This window comes from Diaporthe citri (genome assembly GCF_014595645.1).
Source record: "Diaporthe citri strain NFHF-8-4 chromosome Unknown scaffold_9, whole genome shotgun sequence".
In the NCBI taxonomy this organism is placed as follows: Eukaryota; Fungi; Ascomycota; class Sordariomycetes; order Diaporthales; family Diaporthaceae; genus Diaporthe; species Diaporthe citri.
Window position 1 is genome coordinate 2,754,737 of NW_025064854.1, and position 16,776 is coordinate 2,771,512.

At 52.7% G+C, this 16,776-nt stretch overlaps 4 protein-coding genes across 4 annotated transcripts; 1 reads left to right on the forward strand and 3 right to left on the reverse strand.

Moving 5' to 3' along the window:
• Positions 1–358: 358 nt before the first annotated feature.
• Positions 359–1,756, reverse strand: INS49_015853 (uncharacterized protein; the record flags this gene model as incomplete). Its single annotated transcript, XM_043176531.1, has 1 exon — positions 359–1,756. One exon carries the CDS (start codon positions 1,754–1,756, stop codon positions 359–361), a length of 1,398 nt encoding a protein of 465 aa, XP_043019986.1.
• A 2,776-nt stretch (positions 1,757–4,532) lies between these two features.
• INS49_015854 (uncharacterized protein) lies at positions 4,533–5,026 on the reverse strand (the record flags this gene model as incomplete). Its single annotated transcript, XM_043176532.1, has 2 exons — positions 4,533–4,573; positions 4,645–5,026. The coding sequence occupies 2 exons, from the start codon at positions 5,024–5,026 to the stop codon at positions 4,533–4,535; spliced, it is 423 nt and encodes a 140-aa protein (XP_043019987.1).
• Positions 5,027–10,254: 5,228 nt separating this feature from the next.
• INS49_015855 (uncharacterized protein) lies at positions 10,255–13,563 on the forward strand (the record flags this gene model as incomplete). The annotated part of the gene is made up of 8 exons (XM_043176533.1): positions 10,255–10,311; positions 10,373–10,685; positions 10,789–11,133; positions 11,199–11,512; positions 11,869–12,089; positions 12,158–12,920; positions 13,060–13,212; positions 13,300–13,563. The coding sequence occupies 8 exons, from the start codon at positions 10,255–10,257 to the stop codon at positions 13,561–13,563; spliced, it is 2,430 nt and encodes an 809-aa protein (XP_043019988.1).
• Positions 13,564–15,248: 1,685 nt separating this feature from the next.
• INS49_015856 (uncharacterized protein) lies at positions 15,249–16,601 on the reverse strand (the record flags this gene model as incomplete). The annotated part of the gene is made up of 4 exons (XM_043176534.1): positions 15,249–15,296; positions 15,357–16,167; positions 16,228–16,309; positions 16,370–16,601. 4 exons carry the CDS (start codon positions 16,599–16,601, stop codon positions 15,249–15,251), a joined length of 1,173 nt encoding a protein of 390 aa, XP_043019989.1.
• Positions 16,602–16,776: the final 175 nt, after the last annotated feature.

Genomic DNA, 16,776 nt, shown 5'->3' on the forward strand with positions numbered 1-16,776 from the left:
CAAATACACGTGCCGAGACCCATGTAGCACAAGTACACCAACACGTGCATGTGCATGTGCATTTGAATCGGAATGAGAAAAGCCGGGACAGACTCGGTTGGCTGCATGTCTCAGCCAGGTCTCAGCCGGTCCTCAGCCTCATTGAGAGCTCAACAGCGACTGAGCGACCAGATGACGCACTCGAACCGAGGCGGCGGGACACCAATCTCTCTCAAAGTGCTGTCTCATCCTTTCTTTCTCTCTCTCTTTTTCCCTCTCACGCTCACTCCCAAAGGAGAAGAGTCAGTTCCTTGTCAGACACTAACGCCTGAACTACCGCATACACCCAGCTGCCTCTCCACGCCACCCCGCTCGATCGTCACCTATCATCCCCACGCGCAGCCTCTCCCTCCCCCTCTCCCGCCTCCCCCTTCGTGTCGTGCATGGCTTCCACGCGGCGCCGCACCCAGTCGTGGCAGCTGACCTCGTCGTACCTCCTGACCCCGCCGGCGGCGGCGACGCAGCTGTCGAGCACGGCGCAGCTCTCGTCCATGTTGAAGCCGAAGAAGAAGGGCATGCTGACGCGCTCCCTGTTGTGGCGACTCTGCTGCAGCTGCTGCTGCTGCCGGCTGCTGTGATGCGAGATGGGTGAGGGTGGCGTGCCGCCGTTGTTGATGGCGCGGTGCACGGTGGACACGTACAGGTCGTTTGTGATGCGCTGCAGGTAGTCCGCGATGTTGACGACCAAGGTGCCCGGGACGGGCGGGGCGTTGAGCCACTGGCCCTCGCGGGAGAGGACCTGCAGGCCCGGGACGGCGTCCTGGCAGAGGATGGTGAAGAGCTGGAAGTCGGTGTGGGAGCCGATCGAGACCTGTTCCTGCTCCTGCTGCTGCTGCTGCTGGTCTGGTCGTGCTTGTGGGGGTGGGGAGGGTGATGGTGATGACGAAGAAGCTGGTGATGATGCTTTGAAATGCTCGGGAGACCGCGGTGGGGTTGGCGGGAGTGGTGGGTAGTAGTTCAGGGCGAGGGCTGCGTCCGGGTGGGTCACCTTTGAGTCGAAGAAGGTCTCCTCGAGGTCCAGTGAGAGGGCGAATGACCGCACGAGGGCGCGGGCGAGGGTGAGGCAGGACCGCCAGTACTCGATGACGGCGGGGGCGAAGTGAGGGACTGTCTTTGTCCGGGACCAGGGGAAGCGCCGGAGATGGTTCTGGTCCTCTCTTTCTCCCGGTGAGCCGGCGTCGTTGATATCGGCATCCGGCTCGATGCGGAGAAAGGCCCGGACGCGCGGCGGGACGGACTCGAGCGAGGGCACGGCCGGGTCGCAGCGCGGGTCGTAGGTCCACGAGAAGGTCTCGCGGTTGTCGACCGACTCGGAGGGGTTGATGCGCTGGGTGCGCGGGGGCTTGTAGCCGTTGAAATAGGCCGACTGCGCCGCGTTGGCGAGGTTCTTGACATCCTGGGGCTGGCGGAAGAAGGACAAGCAGGCGGCGTGGGCGGCGTCGGTGACGGCGGCGGGCACGCCGTGGTTGCGGATGTAGAAGAAGCCGTTGTTGGTCGCCGCGGCGTGGATCTGGGTGGCCACGGCCTTGCGGTCGGTCAGGGAGGCGCTGAAGATGCCCGAGATGTCGATTATGGGGATCTCGGCGGGGGTCGCGTCGCGCGGTGGCGTGCGGAGGACGGTGCGGTAGACGGGCCCGTTGCCCGAGGAGAGCTGCAGCTGGAAGGTCTCGTCGTTGGGCTCCGGACGGGACGGTGGAGGTGCTTTTTGGACGGCCATACTTGGTGACAATATGGCATGGATTTGATGAACAGGTGTTGGTGCTGGGGATGAAGGCGGATAACGGGGTTCAATGGTGGGAAACGCTATGTCGCGGAACTCTTCCGGCGTGGGGGGAGAAATACGGCATGATATATATTCCTGTTACACCCGCATCGCGCACCGCGCACACACATCGCAGCTTTCTCCGGCCGCCGCAGTCCGTCGTCTCAGTCCTGAAGCCCGTCATGGCAGTTGCGGGCCAAAGGAGCACCCACAATCCACCGAAATACCGAAGCTCAAAAACACTCACTAGACTGGGGTCGCCTCCTTGCCTAGGCACGGTCTAAGTGGCTCACCGGCGCTCACCGGTGGAGGTGTCTCGATAGGATGTGACAGGACCCCAAAGCCATGACTGAGGCGAGGCTTTTGATGTTCCGGAGGCGGCCGGTTCCGCTCCCGTCGGCCGGAGTTATCGAATCTCTCTGCCCTGGCGGCTGCCCACCGTATGACAGCCCGCTTTGCTCCACCGCCGGGTTTGGGGTGGCTTCCCACAACTGACTGCCACTGACTGGCATTGGCTCCTCCTCAGGCACCATCCGCCAGAGTGTGTGGAGCAGTCAGGGCAACAAACCATTGGCCGTGGCATGCAATGTGTAGAAAGCCAACGGCCAGTCAGAAGGGACGTTTGCTGTTGTTGCTATTGATATTACGTATGTCGATAGTCCCGATCATGGTCTCATCGCTTACTCTAATCCACGTGAGATGTTCCAGTGTCGCGTGTCTCAGCCCCCGGGACTTGCACCTTGAGATGAATTAGACTACGTGATCACGAACGTCTCCTGGTGAGATGCATCTCAGGGCTAGTTGTTCAGTGACATCCTTCAAGCAGTCCTTATGCAGCAATTTTATGATCACATTTAGGTACTGCCATCTCTGAACTTAATAAGTCGCGTATTCTATGTCCCCGAGCCTTTATCAGACAGTCACCCTGCTGGCCTTTTGGCTCGTTCGCGTAGCAGGGCTGGAATATTGAAGTCACTCATTGCAGTTAAAATTGGTTTTACGTGACTTTCTAAAGACCAGGGCCGAATGGGATGGAATTCCGAGGCTTAGAATGACCGTAAAGAGCTGTCATAAACCGGCATAATGTCATTCAGAATTGCTGTAACTCACGCGAAGAGCGTTGTGACATGCTTTCACTGCTATGTCATCATCAATGCTGGGCCATGAATCTTAGTAGAGGTCATGGCTCGGAGAACATGAGGCCTATATATGACCAACAACAGGGCGTGGTAGACATTTCTTCTGAAGCACCCACTGTCGATGATTCAACACTGTGCACCAGTATATATAAGCATTCTCCAGTTCCTATTGTAGAGCCCCAGAAGTTGATCCACAGTTTCAAATTCAACTTGAACATTTCAAACAGCAGTTACAAGGACAGAACCCAAGTCTTGAATTGTGTCAGCAGACCAGAGAGGGACAGAAAGGAAGAGAAGAGGTTCAGCAAGTTTTGTATGTTTGTGGCCTTTGAGAATCAATCCATACTTCTCTGTACTCGACCGCTGATATCTGACTCGAAGTGAAGCACATATCGCAACGCAGACATACGCACGCAGATCGCGTCCTTGTTTTCATCAGCGTATGCTGCACTTGAATACTCGCTCCCAATCCACCCACTCACACACTGACGATTGACTCTATGCCAACAAGTCTCTGGGTTCCAACAAGGATGCCAGAACAGCCCGTCGTCGTCACCGGCGCTGAGATCTGCACCGAGTGTGGCGGGTCGCCGTATCAGCCCCCCGGAAGGATCTACTTCAACCACACCGTCGAGTGCGGGAGATGCCGCGGCCGCGGTTACAAGAGGAACGAGCCGCAGTGCAGGAAATGCCGCGGCTCAGGGCTCTGGCAGGCGAGCCGGCGATGCTCCGGCGTCCAGCACAACGTCCAGCAGTGATGGCAGTGCAGCCTCTTTAATTAGCCAAGCGGGAGGGAAGGAGGTCGTCATTGCTCTGTTTCGTGATGGCGTACCATCACAGGCGGTCGATCAATGTCACAAGGCCTTAGGCGATGGAAGGCGTGATCGGACAAATATCTCCCCAGAATAAACAAGGCTGATTTCCTCAGGCTAACTAGTTGTCTCGGCGGCATTGCCAAGTCGAACGGCCAAATGTGTAATGCGGAGCCCACGTGTGATGTATGCGAACCATGGAGAACATACAAGTGCCCATCGCTATATTACTGATTCTTGCGCCCGCGAATTAGCCTGTCTCTTGAAATGGATCATCTTACTGCCTGTGGGTTTCCAATTCAAAGCCATGGGCCTGTTTGGACGCATGATTATAGAGCGTTGCGAACGACCCTGGTGGTAGAAAGTCACACTGAGTGGCACACCCTATAATACTCACGCGCAGAGTGTTCAAATCGATGCCGTTTGGATTCGTTGAACCAATAGATGCTGCAACGGGGGGGGGGGTTAAAAAAGCCTTGGGCGGCCGCATTGAGCGCGACCTACAGTACCCAGGTATCGAGTGGATATTGGTCTGCTTATCCCCGATGTCTTTGGCATGACCCGTGTAACTATACACACCAGGGGCATGACATCTACTATTGTGTCGCTATTTAATTGACGTGCTTGCGGCACCTAAGAAAAGCCCGGCCCCCTACCCATGGTAGGTCATCACAACGTCTAGACTCCTACCAAGCCTGAGCCGCAACCAAGTGTTACCTCGCCAGATTCTTCACCGACTTCCAAAATGACTTCCGTAATCAGGAATGAGCCGTTGCAAACTTAGCAGACAAGCTCCCCGTCCGAAGTTCCGATGAAGGAGTCTATAGGACATGCATTAGAGGTTGGAGGGCTACAGCGCGGGCAGGGACAGTGAACTCGACGCTGAACTTACTCAGAACGAAGATGTCGTAGTACTCGTCGCTTCCAATACCATCGCACGGACCATAGCACCCGAAGTTCTCGCCAAAGTGCATGTCGCCACCATAGAAGGTGTTGTTGCAGCCGGTGACGGTGCTGGTGAAGCCGCCGGACGGCGGGAAGGTGAAGCCGCAGTCGTCGACAGACCAGCCGAAGCAGTCGTTGAGGTTCAGCTGAGACCAGGCCACGGTGTCATTGACCTTGCAGCTGGCTCCGAGCAGAGGGGAGCGGCCCTTGACGCCGTTGAGGTCCCTCAGGGTGAAGTTGGAGCAGGACTCGAGGAACCCGTCGGCAGCGGAGGCCGTGCCGCTGAGGGCGACGAGAGAGATGGCGACGGCGATGGAAGTGGCCTTCATGTTGAAGATTGATCTTGCTGAGAGAGTACTTGAGATTTGTGGTGTTCTGTGCTGAAGGAGTGTACCGGAATGGTGGGATTGAGCTGTGGAATGTGTGTGCAACGGTGGGGAAAGGCGCAGCAAGGGGTTTTATTACTCCACCAATTCCTTTCCATTTAGCCTCAATTCGTTCCATCCACTGGCAGTCACTGTCCGTACTCCTCAAAAAGCAAAGGTGAAATTCAGGAGATAGAAGTCGAAAAGAGTGAGATCGATGAATTACTGCTAGGGCCCCTTTGTACCTATACCCATGCTCACATTACAGCATCATCATCACAAACGCCCATCGCAAACGACTTTTCCCTGTGCAGAAGATAGTAGATTCAAGGCATTCGCTAAAGGTGTCCCACCAGTTCTTCAACTCCTGCTCTGCGGAGAAGATCGCCGAGACTCAGCTCCTCGAGGGTTAAGACTCACTCAAGAGACGCGATCAGCGCCTTGGGGCCGTTTGCAGATGGTCGCACTGGTGGTTGAGACGGGCAACGCTGGGCTGCCAAGTGGGATGGGTTTGGTCTGCGCATAACAACCCTTGAGAGCCCTGCTCTTGCGGCATCGAGAGACTTCAAATCTTGCCTGATAGTATGACAGAGTGCCACAAGGAGAAAAAGCCCAATGAAGAACGGCTATTGAAGCCGACGGCCACATCCTCTGCTTGCCAGCGATTTGTCCTTCCTCTAAGTGAATATTCTCCTGCCACCTGTGCAGAGATACAGCAAAGATTTAAAACGAGAAGACCCCTAGAAGATACGCATGAAGATCCACTGCATAAACCACAATGATTGAAGGTGACAGGTCCCGATGGCCGGTGTAGTCGTCTTGGTATTCCAATCCCGGACCGACTCACATAGCGCTACGAAGGTTTGGGCTTCCCCTGCATCGAGCAGGTTGTTGGATCGTCTCAGACACCTGGTTACCCTAATTCTACTCATGTGCTTTTATAGCACTTTTTAGTAGCTCGGCTGGACCCGCGCCGCGTGTCTTAGCGGCCTGGCTGCGGTCGTGCGTTTGCTCTAGTGACTGTCCGCGGTTCCACTTGCACTAATGGTGGCAGACGCGGATAGAACATTTGAAGTTCAAACAGCGATGTCAGTGATTAACCACTACGGGTGACCAATAAATCCGATTTCCTGACTCAACGACTTGCATAAAAGGCAGCAGATTCCAGAGCTTTGCAACACCCCAGCCTGAAACGTCCTTCACCCAAAATCAGTCCAGAGAAGAGCACTAACACCATTACTTAGACTTTTCACCCACGATACCGCACAGACAAAGCAAAGTTAGCCGATCATCACGATGCGAGCGATCTTCAACCTGATTCTGCTTATCCTCGGCTTTGCTTGCCTGGCTAAAGCCCAGAGTGGCAGATGCGTATGTACCACCCCGGAGCCACCTTCACCTGAGCTGACAGAACATCGGTGTCGGCTTCTGCTACCACATCTCCATTCTCATGTCACGAGTCACCATACCAAACATCCTACTGTACAGGAACATCATTAACTAAAATTTTGTAGTGCCGGGGTGTATGCAACGTGGGCGTGTGCAGCTCCGAGACGTGCGGCGACGGCAACGACTGCGACGGTCCCCATGTAAGTACATGCACACTCCAATTAAAGCACCACTGGCACGCGTGCGCACGCCCTAATTTACTATCGCCTTTGCTAATCGTGTCATACCAGTTCAACACCTGCTGTCCCGACCCGCGACACCGCAAGGATTGAGTTTCCTTGGAGTGGCCCATGGACGACCTGAGGCTACCGCGACTGGTCACAGTGAAGGCTGAGACGTTGACTGGCAGGTTTGATTGGTAGCGATAAACTGATCTGGACATGGCGACACAGCGAAAAGCCTGTCTTACGGCATGGAGAGGTCCAACTGTTGATGGAGCAGCCGGAGACAGAGAGAAATAACCCAACAATTACTTTCATAAATGTCAAGAGCGAAATCCCCTTGTTCGCATGAGTGTAGCGCTCTTTTACGTAGACTTTGGATCCTATGAGCTTTACATCTCAATAGATGTACTAGTGTTTTTGAACAGATTATGCTCGTGCGGACGGACGATGATACAAAAAGCTTCGTTCACAGGTACGAAGAGGGAGTCCATGTGTACGGTGGAGCTTCAGTATGCCAGCAGCCTTGTAATAGTCAGAGTAAAAGTTAAGGGTATGCTAGTGGCGATGATTGCATTGCAGAATTCGCTCATAGGGCTGGATTCCTGGTTGACAGGCGGATTTGAGTTTGAAGCTTGGAGGCTAAGGGGACCGAGGTCTGGGCAAAGACTGTATCTTGGCTTGGAAATCGCCTAATGAACTTGTGTATTTCACCCCATTATGACGCTGATTTCGACTTCCGGTCGTTGCCCCAAATGAAGTGTGAGATAAAACTCTTCTTGGGGCATGTGGGAAAGACTTTGGGACTGCTCCTATTACGAAGCAGACAATTGACATAGGGTACGATTGGAAGCATACATTGAGAAGTAATTTAATCTGAGACTGGAATAGAGTTAGTTATATGTACGTTTCGACAACCGTGGACAGCCTTGTCTGGTTGTCCGTGGAATGTGGGGTCATGGTCGTCCCTGTGTGGTAGTTACCAAGTCCATACAAGTACAAGGTGACGCCGCGTTTGGGGATATGGTGGATCTCTGTCCTGCCTCAAGATTTGCCCGGAACTCACCCCTGCATGAACATTCGCTAGTGACTGAATCCTCCAGGCTTGTTGTCTACTCAAACGCGCTAGTAACGGGCTGGTCCCCAATCGCTGGGTGCCGACTGATTGGTCTGAATGGTCTGAACAAGGCAGTGACCGTAGCTCAAATTGGCTGGGAGCACGGCATGCTGGCCGTTGTGGTGATGGCGGAATCCACCGCCCCGGTAGGCTCCTGAGAAGTTCTCTGGAGCTTTGCTTGACGCTGTGCCTATCGAAAGCTTAGCAGCCTGTGGTGTAATGGCAAGGCCGCAGCAGTAGCAGGCTGCTGAGAGATTTGAAAGGGTGTTTCCGCCCCAGTCGCACGACAAGGGTAGCTGCGTGACTGACAACACTAACGTCCCCTCACCCGATTTGGATGTGTGGCTTGCCGTTCGTGCAACGTTGAGCACCTGCAGATGATTCCTCGAGCGACAAGCCAAGGGGAAAGGCGATTGGTCGGATGCAGTACCTGTACATGGTGTTCAATCGTGGTGTCGTGGGATCAGGACTCTCTCAGCCACAAGATTGATGTCAAGGGTTAATTTTAGCTTGGCCATGCCTTTGACTTCTCGTGACCCGAAGTTCATTGCTGCAATATCTAGGTAAGCACTGCATGCCCGAGCTGGCTCAAATGTCCTGCGCAGGAGCAGTAAGCTGGCGCTGGTCCCGAAGACCTCATAATCACTGGCATTATCGAACCCCTGCCTGCGTCAGATCTACGATCCGTTCTGTAGGCCTCGAGAACATTAGGACTGGTCCATGACATGTGTGTGGGGACACATATAGTCTACACGGGAAGGCGACGAGTATATAATGCCGTGCCAACACCAGTTGCGACCCAGCTGAGCTCCTCGCTTCGAACCTCCCGTTAACTGCAAGTATCCAATATTGCTACTGTGGGGAGAATCTCTCCCCGGTCTCGTTTTCTTGACGTCCCCTTTTCCTCCGTGCACTTTTAAATCTCCTGGACCCCTACCGCACGCTCCAGCATGACCGGCAATATCGCCGCCGAAGACTCTGCGCCAGGTATTGGTCGTGCCTTGTTCTCCGGGACCCAATCCAATATCATCCACTTCCTTGAAAAGGCTCGACTGTATCCAAATATCCTCGCCGACAAAATAAAGAACATCTTCATCGGCGGATACTCTGATGTCCAGACCGCCATGCACTACACCACCCAGCTCTTTTCCCGCCCAAAGATCGTGACTTCAGACGAGGTATAAGCTGCCCAAAATAAGTGGCGAGCAGTCACTAACTTCCAACTCCAGTCATCCGGCCGTGGAGTCCAGGCTGTCACCAGGCAACTCGTCACAGAGAGCACACAGAGGATCGATCCCCTTACGCGAATACAGCCCGCTCACATTGGAGGCTGGGCAACAGCCAGCGGCTTCTCATGGGCCCCCCTCTGCTCGCCTCAAGCGATCACAGATGGCGGTGAACATCATCGGAATTCTGGTCCTCAGCATTTTGCCGGGAGTCGTTCTCGGGGTCGTGACGAGGCAAGTAGCGTTGGGTATTTCACTGTCTGGCGTGATCGCTCCAACTTTGGGTGTACTTCGAGCTGCTGCTCATCACTCCACGTAATGACAGAGCTTGTAGGGAGCTAAGCAACGATATGTTGGTTTGATTTTGAACGATCATCTGTTGCCAGGGTGATCACCCGTACGAGTTCGGCCTGGCCCATGTCCCACCTCCCACCTCTGGTTGCCCCATTGTCTATCCCCCCTTCATCCTGAATCGACCATCAAAGCTTTGAAGGGAGATCAATATATGCTTTCCTTTCCTGGACCTTTTTTAGTCAGCATGTGTTTGCAAGCGGGTAGAGAAGTCCTCATCCACCAATATTAGAACAGTGTTTCTGTCATACAATCACAGAGCGGTCGATGTGCCAGACATTTCCAATGAAATGTTCTGGTAAGGCGGGACACCATTCGATGCGAAAAACTTCGCTTTTCGGAGGACAAGTTGTCTAGCATACATTCTGGTGTGTCAATATTTGCTCGAGTATCTCATTTAGCACTTTTATACTTGGTGGATATAAGTGTCGTATAGCATTTAATTATAAGCAACTTGAAGATCTTATCTGTGGGCTGCTTTATGGCTGGCAAGTACGTGATGATAAAGTGACCTGAAAGTTTAATATTATAAATGTAATATGTAGCTTGAATATCCTTAGCTTTAAAAGATTAAAATCGTATTTACTTAGTTGAAAAATCCCAATATGACAGTTATATCACTTAATCACTGTGTTTAGACGGCGGTTGTGTGAGAACAGCCTTCACAATCTCTATCGATTCGGCAGCGAACCGGCAAAGATAATGCTGTGATCAGAAGCGGGGGACATCACCTGCGCAGCACCCCGTGCAATTCTTGGGACACTTGTCTTCAACTCTGACACGAAATACTTAGTATTCCTTCGGCTATTGGCTAGATGCTTTTACTTGCTTGAGGATTTCACTGCAGGAAAATTGTCCGTGGGCTTACCTACGTATGCAGATGCAAAGATGGCGAACGCCGCAGTATCTGCCCCAGCCGGATCGGCTCCGCCTCCGAGCGTGAAGGTGAGAGAGATTCATTTGTGAAGACACAAAATGCCTTTTCTTGCTCACCAATCCATGCCAGGACAACGAGAATTACGTGTATTTCCATTCAGGATCTGAGGCAACGTATCGCAAGGTGGCCGGCAATCCTTCGTCTTTCACGTCGATCCCAACTATCGACTTGGCTGAACTAGACAGCCCTTCACCTGACGCAAGGAAGAGGATTGCCAAGAACATCTACGATGCCTGTTCTCAATGTGGATTCTTCTACATTGAAAACCATGGTGTCCCCCAGGATATCATCACCGAGACACTCGATCTACTAAAGCGCTTCTTCGCACTGGACCTCGACGCCAAGATGGACGCCCATGTGCAGAAGAACCCTGCCATCCGCGGTTACGAACCGATGCTTGAGACAAGGCTTGATCCTAGGACCAAAGGGGGCAAGTATTATGCACCGCAGAGGTCGTGATCCACGACACTAACAATAGCACGTAGATATCAAGGAGGCGTTCACGATGGGTGACTGCGTGATAGAGCCTGAGCAGGATTATCTCGGCAAAACGGGCCGTCAGCCACCCCCTCACATCACCAAGCCACAGAACATCTGGCCTTCGAGTGCACCATGGTGGCGCGAGGGGCTTTACAAGTACTATAACAATGTCCTACCACTAGCCATGAAGCTCGTCAGGATATTTGCACTGGCCTTCGATCTGGATGAGACGGCTTTCGACGACTACTTCAAATTCCCGATCACGGGTATGAGGCCGCTATATTACCCACCCACTCCAGCCGATGATGGAGAGGCCAGTATTGGACTTGGTGCACATGCCGACTTCTCTTGTAAGTCGCGCTTCAAAGTCATGCATTATTGAAGCGAGACGGAATAGGAAGCTAACCGTCGTCAGGGCTCACATTTGTCCTCCAAGACTCGGTCCCCGCCCTCGAGGTTCTTAATCAAGACGGCATTTGGGTCGATGCACCGCCCAAGCCCGGCACCTTTGTCTGTAATGTCGGTCAGTACCTCGAGAGGCAGTCCAACGGCAAGTTCCAGGCGGCGGTACATCGTGTCAGGAACAGAACCGGGCATGAACGGTATTCTCTTCCATTCTTCCTCACTCCCGATCCGGACGTGGATCTCAAAGTCCTGGATTGCTGTTTTGATGAGGGCGAAAGTCCCAAGTATGACACGATCAATGTCGGCGATCTTTATATTCGAAAGGTATTGCCGGCCAGGAGCAAGCACCCGACAAGTATCAAATTTAAGGATGTGCCGCCGGAGGAGTGGACGTATGATCTATTGCTGAATTGATTTTTTTTTTTTTTTTTTTTTTTTTTGGCGGAGGATATGGGGATGGTTGAAGTGGGTCGGCGAGATGGCTCTTTGACTAGTGACGATACGTGGACCAAGTCAGCTGCAACTAGTAGATAGCTGGGCAACAGTGGCGGAGGCAGTGCATGCAACCCCATCAGCCGCGGATTTCGCCCAACCGCTGACTTCGGTATATAACCACACTTCGTCGCGTGAATGGCCCCGTGGGAGCTTCGCTTTTCTGTTGCATTATTCCCCCAGCCCAGATGGATCCAGAGGACTTGCCAAATTTTCTCGAGGGGCTCAATGCGACAAAAGAGTCTCGAGTAGACGTGTTGCGACTCGTGTCTTCCCAAGGCGTTGTGACCGAAGCCACCTTAGACGATGATGGGCTCAAAACCGAGTTGGCCAAAGTCAAGGAATCAGCTATCAAGCCACTTATTGGCGCACCAGCGATTGCGTCCACATGGGGACCGTTTGTCCTGTTGTGAGTTGCGCCTTCTCAAGACCCTGGAACTCCAGCCACTGGGACTCTGTGGCTGATAATTGAAACAGTTCTGCTGTTGGAGATCCTGCTTACAAGAGCAAGCCGATGAACATATCGAAGACCTCACTCTCTAACCTGTTACTTGCATGTGAACTCCCCGCATTTACCCTTATTGCGTGTGGGGTGAAGCGTTTCCACTTGTCACATCACATTCAATACGATGAGGATGGCGGTGACAAGCCTGTCGCCCTGTTGTTACTCCTTCGAATCGCGAGGAACAGCCAATCCATCAGTATCGCCATGCGAATTCGTCTGGTCGACCTGGCCACTGTCGTTTTCCTAACCAGCATGACCGAGGAGACAGGGCAAAAGATTCGGAGGAAATGCATAGAGCGCCGCCACCTTCTCGCAAAGCACCCGCTTTACTTCCTGGTCCTCATATACGAGGACCGCTGCTTCGAGTACAAGCGCTGGTTCGACGACATCCTGGAGGAGATCAACGTGGTCGAGTCCGCGACGGGCATGACGCGCAACACGTGGAAGATGCAGCTCTCCCCGCGGCTGTGGGAGTGGTTCTCGGACTACGACAACCTCCTGCGCACGTTGTACGCGAGCAACACCGAGCTGAGCCACTTCGACACGGTGACGACCTTCTCGATCAAGTTCGGAGACTTGCTGCTCATGGCGCTGGAGGTGCTGGAAGAGCTGCGTGCGGAAGTCGGCTTGGCGCCGCTGCAGAAGAGAGAATTCAGATGCCTGCAAGAGAGGATCGCCTTCACGCGGTCTCGGTGTGACCTGACTGCCGACAAAACAAGGGAAATGCTTGAGAGAGTAAAGGGCCAAATCAACGTGGTGAGAGACTCGTGTTTTTTTTTTCTAGACTGTGATTACGTGGCACTTATTCCCACTTCCATGAGCAGAGTCATAATTTGAGATGAGGTGCGGCTTTGCTAATTATCTTCTTCTCAAGGCCTTCAATCTCGTTGCGCAGAGAGATAGCAAGATTAATCTAGCTGTTGCCGAAGAGTCTAAGCATGTCGCAATGCTTGCTGCAAGGGACAGCGAGACAATGAAAACCATCACCGTGCTGACACTGCTTTTCCTTCCATCCACCCTGGTCACGGTAAATATGTTGGCCCCTTCCTTCTCCTTTCTGTGCGGATATTACACTCGTTGAGCAATGATGGACCTGCTTGTTGACTTAGAATAGTCGATATGGTCTGCAGACTTATTCCAACTTGATCCGTCACGGAATTGGAAGGTGTACCTTGGTGTGACTCTAGCACTTACAGCCGTTGTCTTCACTGCTTGGTTCCTGTACCTCCGATTGTCGAGCCTGAAGAGAAAGGAACGACCTCTGCACATCGCTGGAGTAGGGTATATCCGGGAAGGCAAGGTGGTGGGCGCGGGACCCACCGGTCGAGATGGGACATCTTTCGACATTCGAAAGGAAACTAACTGGCACGAGAAGTAGCAACTGAGATCGATCGGATAGGCATCATGAAAGAAGGAGGATGTATTTCGTGATGTGGTGGTTTCATGTCAAATTCAAGTAAGTTAGCGGATGTCTAAAAATGGGAGCCGGGATGGGTTGAATGAGATGAAGTGACTTCAAATCTGCGACTAATTCATACCAACAGCTAGGCAATTATGTTGACATGAGAAGACCATTAATCCGTTGGAGAGTGTTCCCTACGAAATCTTAAAATAAAGATATATTTCCAGGTTCATATAGCGCCCCGATGATGTTGGACTAGTCTATCGTGAGATGCCCACCGCTTGAGCTTGCGGTTATCACAGTAAACTGGAGCCCTCTACTTTCACCCTGAATTCATGTAGGCGCAGGAGATGCGCCTGGGTATCCTTTCCTCCACTCCTCAAAACATCTTTCAATGTCACATTGCTAGTGACATCTATACTACATCTCTACCACGGTATCACTGGTAACAGAAGCAGGAGTCAGCATAAACAACGTGATATCCACTTGAGGAATGAACCTACAAATTTGCTGTGCTAAACTTCATGATGATGAGGATGGTGCTGTGACGCAAGCAAGAATGACACCCGTCGCCCCACTGAATGCAATAACGGAGGTGAAGAATTCACCCTTGGACACGGTCGCTTGGACAGCCTTGGGGGGCTGAGTCGCAATCATTCGGCGTGCAATATGCGGGCGCAGGGTGGTGAGCAGACGTTGAGCGGCTCTTTGTTGGAACATTTTGGCTCTATGTGGCGTGTGTCGGTAGATCGAAGAGTGTCTTGGTGGCGGGTGGACCTTGGTAGAGCAGCGAATGATCGTGAAATCGGTTTGGGCGAGAAATAGTTGACAAGAAGCAGAGACAGTCTGAGATAGGTCGTTAAATATAAATCGATGCAGTAATCAGGAGATTGATTTGTTTTGATCTGGTTTTGTTTCGCAGCGGTTTCACGGCTGATTTATGTACCCCGGGATTGGAATGGTGGTGTGACCTGCTCCGCTGTCTGGTGGTATGTTGCGTCAGGCCATTTGCCCACTGAATTTCCCCATGGGGACGTTGTGGGAGCTGACCGACACCTGCACTGCGAAGACATCCCGGGACCATGGGAGAATACGGATTATCACTTCCAAATGCACTGTGAAGTATTACTTCTGAAAGTCTATTTACGGACACCATGCAGCCAGTTGCACCTCGAAATGACATGACATTGTCACAGCCTTGGATGTTGCACGAGATACAGGTCTGTGGTTGTCGGTACCACCCGCCACACCCCTGTTGAAAGTCATCTGATTGGTCGGAGATTCGCGGGCATTTGTAGACTCCTACCATCTACTCTACGTGATATGAGAACGGATCCACTGTCGGCCGACAGTTGACCCTAACATCACCCTCAGACAAAGTGTTCGAGACAATATTGCCGTGTCACTCCATCACGATACGGGATGATAATACTCACACCAACAGGGAAATCATGGTTATCCATTAGCGCAGACATGCGGCTTTCTCAAGGTTTCCAGACAAATGGAAAACCAAGTATCATGTCAGCCCAAGTACATGCTAATCGAAAAGACAAGAATAATTATGGTAGTCTGGAATGCGACGGATGTTTTACGACTCAACAAAGGAAAGGCCCGACACGGCATAGAATTGCTCGATCCCACAAAACCTCCCTCGATATCCGTCATAGCGGAGCGCCGAAGTACTCAAGCTCGACTTGCCTGGTGTTGGGCTGTACAGAATTGTGAATCAGTGATTTGTCTGAGATCGAACCATGTTTCAGATGGCTTACGAAGATGGTGTTTCCCCGGTACTTGTCGACATCAGCCTGGCCCATGAGCTGCATCTCCGTCGTCAGCTCAGCCTGCAGAATGCTGATCATCTTGGCCACTCCGGGCTGGCCGTAGATGTTCGCAAACATGGCCGGCCGGCCCAAGCCCACCGCACGCGCACCGAGCGCCAGGAGTGCCAGGACGTGCGAGGCTCGCCGGACACCACCGTCGGCGTAGATCTCAATCTTCCCAAAGACTTCCGGGCAGTTCTTGTGGACGTCGAGAAGGACCTCGACGGCCGTGGGCGCGAGGTCGACGACGCGGCCGCCGTGGTTGGAGATGTACACAGCTTTGAAGCCGAGATCAGCGCACAGCTTCACGTCGTGCGCTGTCTTGACGCCCTTGGGGACAATCGGAAGGGTTGTCATGTTCTGAAGCTCCTTGAGCGAGGCAAGAGTGCACTTTGCCGAGTGCAGGTTTTCGCGTCCGCGGGAGAAACGCATTTGACGGTTGCGGATACCATTGACACCCGTGTTGTCAACGGTCAAGAAGATGGCCTTGAAGCCCGCGGCTTTGATTTGGTCTAGCTCGGACTGCAGCCGGGCCTTGTCCGACCAGATGTACTCTTGGTGGAACATGACCTGTCCCGGGGTGGCAGCAGCGCCGATGGTCTGAATAGACTGCGAGCTGTAGATGGAGGGCACGTAGAGAATTCCGGCAGCACCGGCGGCCTTGACAAGGTTGGTCTCGGCGCCGGGATTTGCACGGCCAGCTTGCGCGGCCGGGGCGATAAAGAAGGGCATGGAGAAGTTATAGCCGAGAATGGTTGTCCTAGGAAAGAAAAGTTAGCACTAGGTTGGATCGGAACTGGGTCAAAAAATCTACACGTACTTCAAGTTCACGTTGGAAACATCTGCGAAGCTGAACCCGTTGAGCCGTAATTTCGACCAGCCCAGCATGTTGGCTTGATAAGCTGACGGACTGTCAGTGGCTTGTGTAATGAAGCTTCCGTGATTCTGTCAAATGATCATACTGATTTCATCTAGAGCAGCTGCCCGATAGTATGCGTAATCTGCAGCATCGAGTGTATTCTTAGCAGCAATTTGCATATCATTGATATCCACCAGGTTTGCGATTGGAGGAGCGATTCCTGTCTCCCATGATGAAGTATCAAGTCCGGTATCTGGTAGCCCCTCCATATCAATGATCGCGGCTTGGGCAGTGGAGCCCAATCCAAGGGCGAGGAGAGCAAGGGAACGATGCATTGTGAGGTATCAATATATAATTACAAAGAAAGAGCAGTGAGTAAAAGACAGACGAGAGTAGGTAGGTAGAGATGAATGGGGTTCTGGACACGGCGATACGAGTGCAAAGATTGAATGAAGCAATAGAGTTTAGAAGAGTCTCAACTGGACAGTCTTTATATTGAAGACAGGAGTA